Source organism: Drosophila busckii, chromosome 3L, assembly GCF_011750605.1.
Source record: "Drosophila busckii strain San Diego stock center, stock number 13000-0081.31 chromosome 3L, ASM1175060v1, whole genome shotgun sequence".
NCBI classification, from domain to species: Eukaryota; Metazoa; Arthropoda; class Insecta; order Diptera; family Drosophilidae; genus Drosophila; species Drosophila busckii.
Genome location: NC_046606.1, coordinates 16,534,730 through 16,546,722, shown reverse-complemented (window position 1 = coordinate 16,546,722; position 11,993 = coordinate 16,534,730). Strand labels below are relative to the sequence as shown.

The 11,993-nt window shown below is 45.7% G+C and overlaps 5 protein-coding genes across 8 annotated transcripts; 4 read left to right on the top strand and 1 right to left on the bottom strand.

Moving 5' to 3' along the window:
• Positions 1-360: 360 nt before the first annotated feature.
• On the bottom strand, positions 361-11,970 carry LOC108599505 (ATP-dependent helicase brm). 3 transcript variants are annotated; one of them, XM_017986372.2, is made up of 7 exons: positions 11,903-11,970; positions 11,121-11,456; positions 10,974-11,056; positions 3,903-5,228; positions 2,165-3,845; positions 1,306-2,097; positions 361-1,245 (listed from the first exon to the last, which is right to left on the bottom strand). In XM_017986372.2, exons 2-7 carry the CDS (start codon positions 11,398-11,400, stop codon positions 383-385), a joined length of 5,025 nt encoding a protein of 1,674 aa, XP_017841861.2. In that variant the 5' UTR covers positions 11,401-11,456; positions 11,903-11,970; the 3' UTR covers positions 361-382. The 3 variants fall into 3 exon arrangements, with proteins under 3 accessions (XP_017841861.2, XP_017841860.2, XP_017841863.2); XM_017986371.2 differs by lacking the exon at positions 11,903-11,970 and adding an exon at positions 11,720-11,849; XM_017986374.2 differs by lacking the exon at positions 11,903-11,970 and adding an exon at positions 11,720-11,849 and having other exon boundaries at positions 11,121-11,443.
• LOC108599509 (inositol monophosphatase 2) lies at positions 5,433-6,657 on the top strand. The gene is made up of 2 exons (XM_017986376.2): positions 5,433-6,081; positions 6,132-6,657. The coding sequence occupies exons 1-2, from the start codon at positions 5,501-5,503 to the stop codon at positions 6,403-6,405; spliced, it is 855 nt and encodes a 284-aa protein (XP_017841865.2). The 5' UTR covers positions 5,433-5,500; the 3' UTR covers positions 6,406-6,657.
• LOC108599512 (inositol monophosphatase 2) lies at positions 6,994-8,386 on the top strand. The gene is made up of 3 exons (XM_017986380.2): positions 6,994-7,505; positions 7,704-7,807; positions 7,871-8,386. The coding sequence occupies exons 1-3, from the start codon at positions 7,035-7,037 to the stop codon at positions 8,139-8,141; spliced, it is 846 nt and encodes a 281-aa protein (XP_017841869.2). The 5' UTR covers positions 6,994-7,034; the 3' UTR covers positions 8,142-8,386.
• LOC108599511 (inositol monophosphatase 1) lies at positions 8,632-9,705 on the top strand. Its single transcript, XM_017986379.2, has 2 exons — positions 8,632-9,289; positions 9,351-9,705. The coding sequence occupies exons 1-2, from the start codon at positions 8,718-8,720 to the stop codon at positions 9,625-9,627; spliced, it is 849 nt and encodes a 282-aa protein (XP_017841868.1). The 5' UTR covers positions 8,632-8,717; the 3' UTR covers positions 9,628-9,705.
• LOC108599510 (inositol monophosphatase ttx-7-like) lies at positions 9,870-11,111 on the top strand. 2 transcript variants are annotated; one of them, XM_017986377.1, is made up of 4 exons: positions 9,870-9,890; positions 9,978-10,465; positions 10,526-10,629; positions 10,684-11,111. In XM_017986377.1, exons 2-4 carry the CDS (start codon positions 9,986-9,988, stop codon positions 10,952-10,954), a joined length of 855 nt encoding a protein of 284 aa, XP_017841866.1. In that variant the 5' UTR covers positions 9,870-9,890; positions 9,978-9,985; the 3' UTR covers positions 10,955-11,111. The 2 variants fall into 2 exon arrangements, with proteins under 2 accessions (XP_017841866.1, XP_017841867.1); XM_017986378.1 differs by having other exon boundaries at positions 9,876-9,890; positions 9,984-10,465.
• Positions 11,971-11,993: the final 23 nt, after the last annotated feature.

Genomic DNA, 11,993 nt, shown 5'->3' with positions numbered 1-11,993 from the left:
TAATTTAATTTTATTTTATTGCATTTATTTTTAAAAACGATGTACTTATACTTGATGTATTTATACGCAACGAACACTTACTTGCACGCTTCGTTTAAAGATACTTATTTATTTGCAATCTGTAGTACAACTCTGTATTTTTTTTTATATAAATACAGTTCGTGGACTGTGCATTAATGTTATGTTTGTATTAAATATATTTGTATATATAATTGAGTTTTATATGTGCGAAAAGAAAGTCTGACTGAAGTTTCTTTTGGGATTGTGCGGGGTATGGGATTACGCAAAGTAAAGTTAACTTAAGAACAAACTGCCAAGTTTAAACTAAATACTAGATGTTAGTTACGCTAACGCAGTGTTTGAAAACAACTCCCAGCGGCAGCTAGTCCATATCATCGTCATCATCATCCGATATGGTATATTTCTTCTGGGAGCGCTTGCGACGCGTCTGCTTCTTGGATGTAGTTGCCGCACCACTGTTGGCCACTGAGGAAGTTTGCGTGGGTGTGCTAGGTGCGCTGGCCAAGGATTTATTAAGCTTCAGCTTCATTTTAACTGCCGCCGCCGAAGTGGTAGCGATCTCCTCATCATCTGAGCCATCATCAGCGTCATCGTCATCGTTATCTGAGTTGTCGGAGCCACCGCCACCATTCCCATGCGCATCGTTGGTGTTGTCACCAGCTGCTGCAGCCGCCGCATCCGCTGCTGCTGTTATCCTTTGCCGCGCAGCCATGAATACTTTTTGCAGCGCTATGGAGTCCAAGTAAATAAGCGAAGCCTCTTCATTGTAAATTTGCGCATTCTGACAAAGCTGCATAAAGTCCTTCTCCAACTCATTGAGGTCCGCGTATTTGCAGTCCTCGATGCGCTGCAGAATCTTCTTTATATCCACAGGCCGTTTGATGACATCATAGTAATCTGGCAGACGCTGACGCGAGGGCAGCTTCATGAAAGGTTCGGACAAGGTGCGACCATCCTGAGAGTGCTTGATAACAGCGCTCATAATCTTGTGCATTTGCTTCTTGGAACGTTTATCCAGATTCTGACGGCGTCGCCGCTTGAGTATAAGCGAATCATCATCGGATTCTTCTTTGCGATTCTTGCGCTTGCGTCGCTTGCGTTTCGAGTCATTATCCTCCTCTTCCTCCTCATCAAACTCGGCACCGTCGTCAATAGCCTTAAGCCACTCCTTCTCTGTAAGGCTGTCTGTGTAGTCCACTTCCTTACGCTGACGCGAGCCGCGACCTTAAGAATTTTAAGAATTTTATTATCCGCTATAGAAAAAATATGAATTAGCGCACTTACCCAAGATGGTATCCTCATCATACTGATAGTGGAAGCGCTCCACCTCGTCATCATCTTTGGTCAGCCAATCAGGCAGTTCGGATTCATCAATCAAACGGTCTCTGCCGGGATGAATGTCTTCATCTTCTTTTTTACGCTCAATATCCATCCTCTTAAAGATTTCAATTTCCTCCTCACTGCGCGCAATCATCATGTTGATCATCTCATCATCGGGCACTTCGTTCTCCTCCTCCTCTTCGTTGTCGTCTTGATGGAGAATTGTCTGCAGGAACTGCTGACGCTCACTGCCCGTGGATTTCTGATCGAACATGCCTGCCTGGATGACCTTCTCGTCCATGTTAAGCTTATAGCGCGCAGCAGCCAGAATACGTTCCTCCACAGAATTAACTGTCATGAGACGCAGGACGCGCACCTCATTGCGCTGGCCAATACGATGCGCGCGATCTTGAGCCTGCAAATCCTGATGAGGATTCCAATCCGAATCAAAGATGACCACCGTATCGGCGGTTTGCAAGTTCAAGCCAAGACCGCCGGCACGCGTGGACAGCAAGAAGACAAAGTAGTCCGATCCCTTGGCATTAAACTTGCGCAACAGTTCACCACGATCCTCTGCTTTGGTGGTACCATCCAGGCGTAAATACCCAAACTGACGCCAGCCCAGATAATCCTCAATAATTGTCATACACTGCGTCATTTGACAGAAGAGCAGCACGCGATGGTTGGTGGCCTTAAGCTTAGGCAAAATTCGATCAAGCAGCTCGAATTTACCCGAGACACGATAGAGATCGGGACCTATGAGCAGAGGAGGAGCATAAAATGAGATTGAATCTTTAAATTAAAGCTGCTACAAAGCACTTACCTGAGACGACGCCATGTCCACCAGTGTGATCGCAGTACTTCTCCTCAATGTGCTGGAACATGAATGGATGATTGCAGAGCTTACGCAGCTGAACAATTGTGTTCATTAGAGCCTTGGCGCCTCCCTTGCCATGTTTTCCCTTCTCGGAGCCATCGGTGAGCAGCACACCCTTGCTCTGCATATGCTTATAGAGCACACGCTGGAGCGCTGACATGTCGCACTTGATAATGTACTCCACCTTGTCGGGCAGCTGGTGCTCCACTTCCTTTTTCAGGCGACGCAGCAGGAAGGGTCGCAGCACTTTGTGCAAACGACGAATAATCAAAATAGTTTCTTCCTCATTAAGTTCAACCTTTTCGCCCGTGGTTGCAAAAGGTGCATTGAACCACTGCTCGAATGTGGAGCACGACTTGAAGATGGAAGGCAGCAGAAAGTTAAGCAGCGCCCATAACTCGGGCAGCTTGTTCTGCAGCGGTGTACCCGTGAGTAGCAGACGATAAGGTGCTATGTAATGCGTATTGAGCACCTGCGTCAGCTTGCAATGATGATTCTTCATGCGATGACCCTCGTCAATAATCATGTACTTCCATGCGATCTTGGCCAGCACTGACTTATCCTTAATTACATACTCATATGTGGTGAGCAGCACATTGAATTTCGTGGCGCGCATTTGATTCTGCAGCAGCCGTCGTCCCTGCGGACTTCCCTTGTAGCTGACCACGCCCACGGAGGGTGCCCACTTCTCAAACTCCAGCACCCAATTGGGCAGTGTGGAGAGCGGCACAATGATTAAGAAAGGACCCATAACCTTCTTACGATCCATCAGATAGGTGACCAGAGAAATAGTTTGAATGGTCTTACCCAGACCCATCTCATCGGCTAAAATGCCGTTCAGATTGTTGTTGTAGAGCGAGACAAGCCACTCGAGACCCTTCAGCTGATACTCCTTCAGCTGGCCATTAACCATAATGCTGGCCTGCTCGAAGACCTTTTCATGCACAGTGTGCGCAATGCTGTAATAGGTTTGCTCCTCTGTGCGGTATTCGTCATCCTCAACCTTGACTTGCTGAATAACGTCCTTGGAACCCTCTTCCCCTGGCGCGTTGGCTTTGTCTGCATCACCACCAGCATTCTCAGCTGCTGATCGTTCCGCTTGTTGCTGCTCAGGTTTCTTCTTCTCCGGCGACGCCGATGCTTCATCCTCCTCGTCATCGTCATCGATCCAGTCCCAGCCGGGATGCATGTTAAGCCACCGGTGCAAATGCTTCAGCATGGGCGCATCATCGCCAGTCAACTTCTTGCCGCTGCACTGTTCCACCACATGGACGCGCATATCGGCCGCAATGCTGCTCTCGTCGATGTGCACATACTCGCCGCTCATCAGCAGCTCTTTTTTGTACTGCTGCAGGCGCTTGCCCTCCTCCTCCTTCTTCTTCATCTGATCGTCCTTGTGCTGCTTCACCATCTGCGTCAGATTGCTGATATACTCGTCCGTCTGCGACAGCAGGAATGCCAAACGCTTATCCTTCTTTTGATCAATGAGCTTGCGATAGCCCTCCTCATCCTCAGCCATGAGGCGACGCATACGCTCCTTCTCAATGCGCTCCTGCTCCTTCTTCTGTTCACGCTCAGCATTCGCGTGATAATTCATCACCGCCTTGTTCATGCGAGCGAGCTGGGCCTGCAATCGAATACATAAATTAAATCAGATCTCTTCTAGAATTTGCCCACTACTCACCTTATTGTTGCGATGATACTCGCGCAAATCCTTGCCATGCTGCAGCACCGCTGCCAGGAACTCAAGATGCTTCTGCCTGCGCTTACGTTCTGCCTCCAGCTTCTGTTGCTTTTCCAGCTTCTCTGTCGCGCGTGCTTCTCTCAAGCCTTGACGCTTGGTGCGCTTATAGAACTTCATGTTGATGGCCGTCTCAAGTGTTGTGTCCCTTCTCGTGCACTGCACAATCTCCATGCGCAGCTGACGTTGGAAATTCAACACACGCAACGCCCGCAGCTCAATCGCCGCCTGCAGACGTAAGTCCTCGGACATAGTCGCCGGCAAGCGTTGCAGCTCCTGCATCCTCAGCGAGATGCGTGCGGCAATACGGTTCTCGCGCTCCTGCAGCAGCGTTATGGGATCCAGACCCACTGGCTTAGCCACTGTGGTTATGCGGTTGGGTTTGGCCATAGGCTGTTGCTGACCAGGTGGCCCGCCTGGACGTGGTGCTCCAACTGGCGGCACACCAGGTTGAGTGCCTGGTGCCCCAGGTGCAGATGGGCGTACTGTTTGTGGCGCCATAGGCGCTGGTGGTATCAGTGGCTGGACGCCAGACATTGCCAAAGGCTTACCACCATTTGGCAGTTGATGATGCAGCTGCTCCACAGGACTCGGCTGCGACTGCTGCTGCTGTTGTTGTTGCTGCTGCTGCTGCTGCTGGGCTTGTTGCTGCTGTAACTGTTGCTGCTGTAACTGTTGCTGTTGTTGTTGTGATTGCTGATGTTGTTGTTGCGGCGTTGGTGGCGGCGCACCGCCCATTAAAGGTGGCTGCGGTGGCAGCGGCTGCGATTGCATATGCGGTGGAGGCGCCGGCTGCATTTTCTGCCCAGGGACGGGCTGTCCGTACGGACTAGCCGGCGGCGTTGGACACTGAGGTGGTGTGCCCGTTGCTGGCGGCTGTTGCGGCTGCATGGGCGGTTGACCCACTGGCGGCGGACCGCCCGGCATGCCAGGCGCGCCAATTGGCGGTGGTGGCGGCGGCTGCTGTTGCTGCTGCTGCGCCGCTTGCAGAGATTTCTGCATATGCATGGAGATGGGTTGATTGCGCGCCAGCAATCGATAGGCTGTGATCTGTGTGCGCAGCAGAGTCACTTGATTGTTGTTGAGATGCTGATGTTTGGAAGTGGCGCGCATGGCGAGCAGTTGTGAGTAGCGCGGATCTTCCTGCAAGCCCTTCTCCTCCATCAGGTCAATGGAACGCTGTATTGCGTGCAAGTTCTCCTGACCAGGACGCTCTGGCGGCGCACCGGGCGGACCACCTGGTGGACCCTGTCCAGGTGGTGCTGTTGCCTGCAATGTAAAAAACATTAAAATAAATACAATTATTTTAATTAATTGACTTATATTAGATACCAATTAAAAGCTTCTTAATTATTGAAATATTTTTCTATTTGCTCCACTGTGCAGCGCTTTAAAATTTAGAGTAAAAAGCTCACAGCCAGCGACGCTCAAAAATTGCTCCAGCTATATGAGCATATGCTCAGTTGACGATATACAACGCTGCGGTTAACAACCCACGTCGCTTATCAGAGAGCAATACCAGTCAAGATATAACTGAGAAAATGACAAGCGAGTTGCAAATTGAGGAGCTGTATAATTTTATATACCCCCTAGCGGTTCGAGCGGGTGAAATTCTGCTCGAAGGCTATAATAATGCTGGGAAATCAGTTGCGCTCAAGTGCAATGAATTCTACAATGTGGTCACCGACTATGACAACGAAATTGAGGAATATCTTATTTCCAATATACTCGCTACCTATCCGACACACAAATTTATAGGCGAGGAGGAGACCGCTAAGAATAATAATGTGTCCAAGGAGCTTACAGACGCACCCACCTGGATCATTGATCCCATTGATGGGACCTCCAACTTTATCAAACAAATACCTCACGTATCTGTTTCCATTGGACTCTCAATAAACAAACAAATTGTGCTTGGTATTGTGAACAATCCTGCCCAGAACAAAGTCTATACGACCAAGTTGGGTCAGGGTGCCTATTGCAATGGCAAGCCCATACACGTGAGCAGCTGTGAGCGCCTCCAGGATGCCAATGTAGCCTATGAGGTGTGTCTACTGCACGCGGCAAAGATTCGTAATAAGCACATTAAGCGGATCTACTATGTGGGCTCCCAAGCAAGACGGTGAGTCTAACAATTGTTATATTTTTCCGAGCTCATTTTAATTTATTTAGCCTGGTGGGCTATTCGGCTGTGGTGGATTCACTCTGTATGGTTGCCGCTGGCAACCTGGATGCTTTTCATATTGAGGACATGTATCCTTGGGATTGTGCTGCGGGCTATTTGCTTATACGCGAAGCCGGCGGTGTTGTGACCCATCCCTATGGTGGCGCTTTTGATATTATGAAACCAGATTTAATATGCGCCTCAACGGAGACTTTGCGTCTAGAAATTGAGCAACTTATAAGAAAGGCAGACCAAGCAAAGTCTGTCGGGCAGGAGGAATAGATTGTAGAATAATAAAACTTTTAATCAGGTATACATTAATTTGTTCTGATTGACCTAATAAAAACAATTTGTATACAGTGAACATGGAATAGCTAAGTAAATAGACGACCTTCACATACTTAGAGGAAGAATTTAAATGTTTAAAATTTGTGTTGCAAATAAATTATGGCTTTTTATACTGATTTAATTTGAAAATGTCTAGTATATGTTATTCAGTACATTGATCTCAAGCTAAGGCATTCGCATTTAAAATAAAACCTTTTAATTCAACGCTGACTGACTTTAAAAACAAACAAGTCTGGCGAACTCACTAATAAAATAAAAAAAAAATGTAAACAAAATCTAAACAACTGTTTATAGTACATATAAGTCAACCAGTTGCAATCTAAAAAGCTTAGGAGATAAGTAAACATTACTCTTTTCGCGCTATCATGCAAACTCAACAAAAAAACTAAAATCCCAACGCATCGCATTAGAATACAACGCACACAAATGCAAAGTTCAATGTTGTGAGCGTGTGTGTGTTTATTAACTTTTAGCTTTTGGCTGAAGCTTTTTATATAGCAATTCAGATATTCGCACTGAGCAGTGGCCAGTGATATTTGGACAAGTCATAGACAAGCATCCAAATGGTGAGCGAGGCGAAATTGAAGGAATACTACGAAGTAGCGCTGAAGCTGGTGGAAAAATGTGGACCACTGTTTATGGAGGGGTATAGCAAGCCCAAGGCAGATTATGTTGTCAAGTCGGATTTCTATGATCTGGTTACAGTGTACGATAAGCAAATTGAGGATACTTTAATACAAGGTTTGACGTCGGCGTTTCCCGAATCGCTGATCATAGGCGAAGAAGAGTCAGCGACTAGTGAACGTCAAGCGGAGCTGACAGATGCACCCACTTGGATTATAGATCCCATAGATGGCACCACGAATTTCGTACATCGCATACCACATTGTTGCATTTCCGTCGGCTTGGCCATCAAGAAAGAGCTCGTTGTGGGCATTATATACAATCCGCCGGCAAATGAATTGTTCTCTGCTTGGCAAGGTCATGGTGCTTACTTGAATGGTCAACGCATAAGCACATCCAAGAAAACAACGGTAAGCGTTGATTATATAACAGTTGAAATATGCACATAAGTAAAGTATAACAAGCAAAAAGTTAATCAGAAAAAAACATCAAAGTTATAATAACAATGCGCTTTGTTTTTGCTCTGTCGCTCTATGTTGAGAAGAGAGAGCGCCGACCGCTCAAATAAATTGTTTTGTACAAGTCTGAAAGCTTTTGTATTTCTGCAGATTCGTCAAGCGGTCGTCGCCTATGAGATCTCTCTCATTCATGCAGCTCGCGTGCGAGACAAGAATATCAAGCGCATTTATAAGCTCGGCTCCAATGCAACTTGGTAAGTTAATAATTAAATTAATTAAACTGCAATTGCTACAGAGTTTTATTGTATGCACCACAGCACGCGCAGCTTTGGCAGCGCCGCCCTAGCGCTTTGTTATGTGGCGACAGCCCAATGCGATGTCTATCATGTGGAGGATCTTAAGCCGTGGGATATAGCAGCTGGTGCTGTTATACTGAGAGAAGCAGGTGGCACTCTATGCCATACATATGGTGGTAAATTTGATGTCATGAAGCCTGATCTGGTCTGCGCTGCCACAGAGGAGCTCTGCAAAAATGCCATCAGCCTTATAGAGGAGGCTAACCAAATTACGGAATATACATTCAAATAAAACTATAATCACCAATGATTGAGGACAACAAACGTGTATTAAACCACAAGTTAAAGAAATAATATTTTCGTTGCGGTTTGCCAACCAGACAACCTATGTTATAGTTATACTAGTATCTACTTGGCAGACTTTTGATAAAAAAAAATTATATTTGTAGTTGTTAGACGAAATGAGATAAAAGCAGCTACCATAAAACACCGCACAGCTTATACTCTCGCATAAGATATAAACTATTTAAAAGTCAACAACTTTATTGTATTTTGAATATCATAAATGTTTCACTTGCTCAGTTGAGACGCACTTCATTGCCTTGCTAATTTATAAGACCTCATTAAAAGTGTATAAAAACTGATCTCAATTCTTACTCAACTTCAGTTGTCTGTGATCTCTTAGTGCGTTGCTGATCGCCAAGTAAAGCTCAAAGTCAACAAATGTGAGTGTAAATTTACATACAAGTAAGTTGATTCACATTGATAATAAATACTATGGAGCTTTGCATACTGCTCAGTTGGCAGCGTTAACTGCTCGAGTGAACAGCGAAGCGCGCTTAAAGGAGTTTACAAATAGAGAAACAAAATGGAGAGTCAAATCGAGGAGTTGTACAAGTTTATTTATCCGCTGGCCATTAGAGCGGGCGAAATACTGCTCGAAGGGTATGAGCGCACGGAGAAGCAAGTGGACATCAAGGGCGCGTTCTACGACGTGGTCACCGACTATGACAATAAGATCGAAGAGTTTCTAATGAATGCCATACTGGCCAAATATCCACAGCATAAATTTATAGGCGAGGAGGAGACCGCTAAGAATAATAATGTGTCCAAGGAGCTAACAGACGCGCCAACCTGGATCATTGATCCCATTGATGGCACATCCAACTTCATCAAACAAATACCACACGTATCTGTTTCCATTGCACTCTCAATAAACAAACAAATTGTGCTTGGCATAATGAACAATCCTGCCCAGAACAAAGTCTATACGGCCAAGCTGGGTCAAGGCGCCTACTGCAACGGCAAGCCCATACATGTGAGCAACTGCCAGCGCTTGGGGGATGCCAATGTAGCCTATGAAGTGTCACTGCTGCATGTGCACAAAGAGTCTAACAAGCACATCAAACGCATTTACCATGTGGGAAGGCAGGCCAGACGGTGAGCAAAGTGTACTTTACAATTAAAAGTGCTAAATAGTTTGCTGTTTAAATTATGCTAGGACGCTGGCCTATTCGTGCGTGGTGGACGAGCTATGCATGGTGGCCGCGGGTAATTTGGATGCATTCTATATTGAGGACATGTATCCTTGGGATTGTGCCGCAGGCTCACTGCTGGTGCGTGAGGCAGGCGGTGTGCTAACGCATCCTTTTGGCGGTCCCTTTGACATTATGAAGCCGGATCTAATATGCGCCGGCACCGAAGCACTACGTAAAGAACTTGAAGATGTGCTGCGCAGGGCTGATCAAGAGAAATCGGTGGGAGGCGACGAACATTAGAATGTGTCAAAGAAACAATTAAACAAAAACAGAAAACAATTAAAGCTTGACAAATAAAACAATAAAGAAAAGTTTGCATACAAAAAAAATAAACAGTTCAATCTAACGCTCTCTCACGTTTACGATTATTTCACTCTCTATCTTTGGCTCTCCAAAAGCTTTTTGTCCAAAAAAGCTTTGCTACTTTTATGATTGGAAGATACAATAAAAATAGCAATACATATAAACCAGTTTTAGTTGCTTGGCAGTCGGCAAATCACACTGTTAGTTTCTGTTTATAGACAAAATGTTAAAAATACTATATAAATTAATCTGCATATATGCTATAAATCTGTTTGCGCTCACAAAAGCTGTAGATATGAACACCAATCTGGGCGAGACTAAGCTCAAGGAGTACTACGATGTGGCACTGGAATTGGTTATACAGTGTGGAAGCATATTTGAGCAGGGATACAACAAATCTAAAAAAGAGGTTATGGTGAAATCCGACTTCTTTGACTTTGTAACCATCTACGATCGCCAAATTGAAGCTAAGCTAACCGAGGGTCTATTAAGAGCATTTCCCGAATCGCGCATTGTGGGCGAGGAGGCATTGGCGACCGCCAAGCAGTTGCCCGAGCTAACGGATGCGCCTACTTGGATCATTGATCCCATCGATGGCACTACAAATTATATACATCGTTTGCCTATCTGCGGTATTTCAGTAGCTTTGGCTATCAACAAGCAATTAGTGGTGGGCATTATCTACAATCCGGCCGCAAATGAATTATACTCGGCATGGAGCGAACACGGTGCCTTTCTCAATGGGAAACCCATTAGAGTTTCCGGCGCAACAACGGTCTGTATATGTAACAGATAACGTGTATAATATTCCTTTAAAGCCGCTTATCATCTGCAGATCTCTAGCGCGGTTGTTGGTCATGAAATAACACTAATTAATGTGGCTGCCTGGCGTGATAAGAACCTGAAGCGTGCCTACAAATTGGGCTCCTTGGCCGCAGGGTAGGTACTAAGCGTTGGCAAAATAAGCTAATTTAAAATATCTTAATTCTACAGGACGCGTTGCTTTGCCACCGCTGCCATCTCTCTGGCATATGTGGCCAGCGGCACATTGGACGCTTATCATGTTGATGACTTGAAGCCCTGGGACGTAGCCGCAGGCGTTCTCTTGGTACGCGAAGCAGGTGGCGTGGTACATCAGACGGACGGTGGAGAGTTTGATGTTATGAAGCCCAAACTAGTGGCTGCTGGTCGAGAGTCACTGGCTCAGGAGGTTATACAATTGATCAAGCAGGCTGACGGCATCAAGGGCTACACATTCTCTTAGGCTAAGCGATGGTACTCACATTTGGCGGCATTCCATGTGTTTGGTAGCCAATTGGTGACATGTTGGGTCCGTTTGGCGGCATCTGCATCCCCATGTGCGGCGCTGTAAATAATTTAAGCTAGTGATTAAAGCAGTCAATTAAAACTGAAATATTTTGTGCGCATACTCATGCCCTGGTGGTGTGGTGGCATGTGGTGACCTGGCGGACCTTGGCCTGGTGGGCCATGTTGCATGGGATGCCCATAAGGTCCAGGTGGATGCCCGGGTGGTGGCGGTCCTTGCATGTGTGGTGCACCTGGAGGCGGTCCTTGTTGTGGACCTTGTGGCGGCGGCTGATGTGCATAAGGACTATGCGGTGAGGGCGCAGGACTTTGCGAGGGTGGCGCCATTGGGCTGGGTGCCTGTGGTGGCGGCATCGGACTGTTCGCCGGCGAGGGCGAGGCCATTTTTTTGATTGTACGTTTACGCTCGATTTACACAGCACTGAATCTAAAAGTATATGCTAAAATTCGTAGCAAACGTTAACTCACATATGTCAGCATTATGCAGCTATATATTTTGCACATAGTTTAAATAAAATGCATTTAAATTCTAGATGTAATAGCCATTCGCAGCTTTATTGCTTTCTCTCTCACACCGCGCACCAATATTTTTGCACATGTCAAAATACGTAATTATATCGCTTGCGGCGCTTCTTTAATGGCTCCCACACATTAGATGCAACACAAATTAATAGTTTGCACAGTTTTCGGCTTGAAATTTTACCTAATTCGCACAATTTGAATTGGTTTTATGCCACACGATTTTTCACTTTTTATTGGACGAACGACGCGACAATGGCGGACATCTCTGTATAACAAAATTCAAAGTGTGGCAACTCTATGCACCGGCAAAACTGTGGCTACGTTCAGCATAAAATTATTTCTGGTCAAACGCATTAAAACTTACCCCTTCAAGAAAGAAAAATTAGTTTCCTTAAAATATAAATTTTTTTTAATGATTTTTATGAATCAAATTTATTTTATTTAAAAATATACAT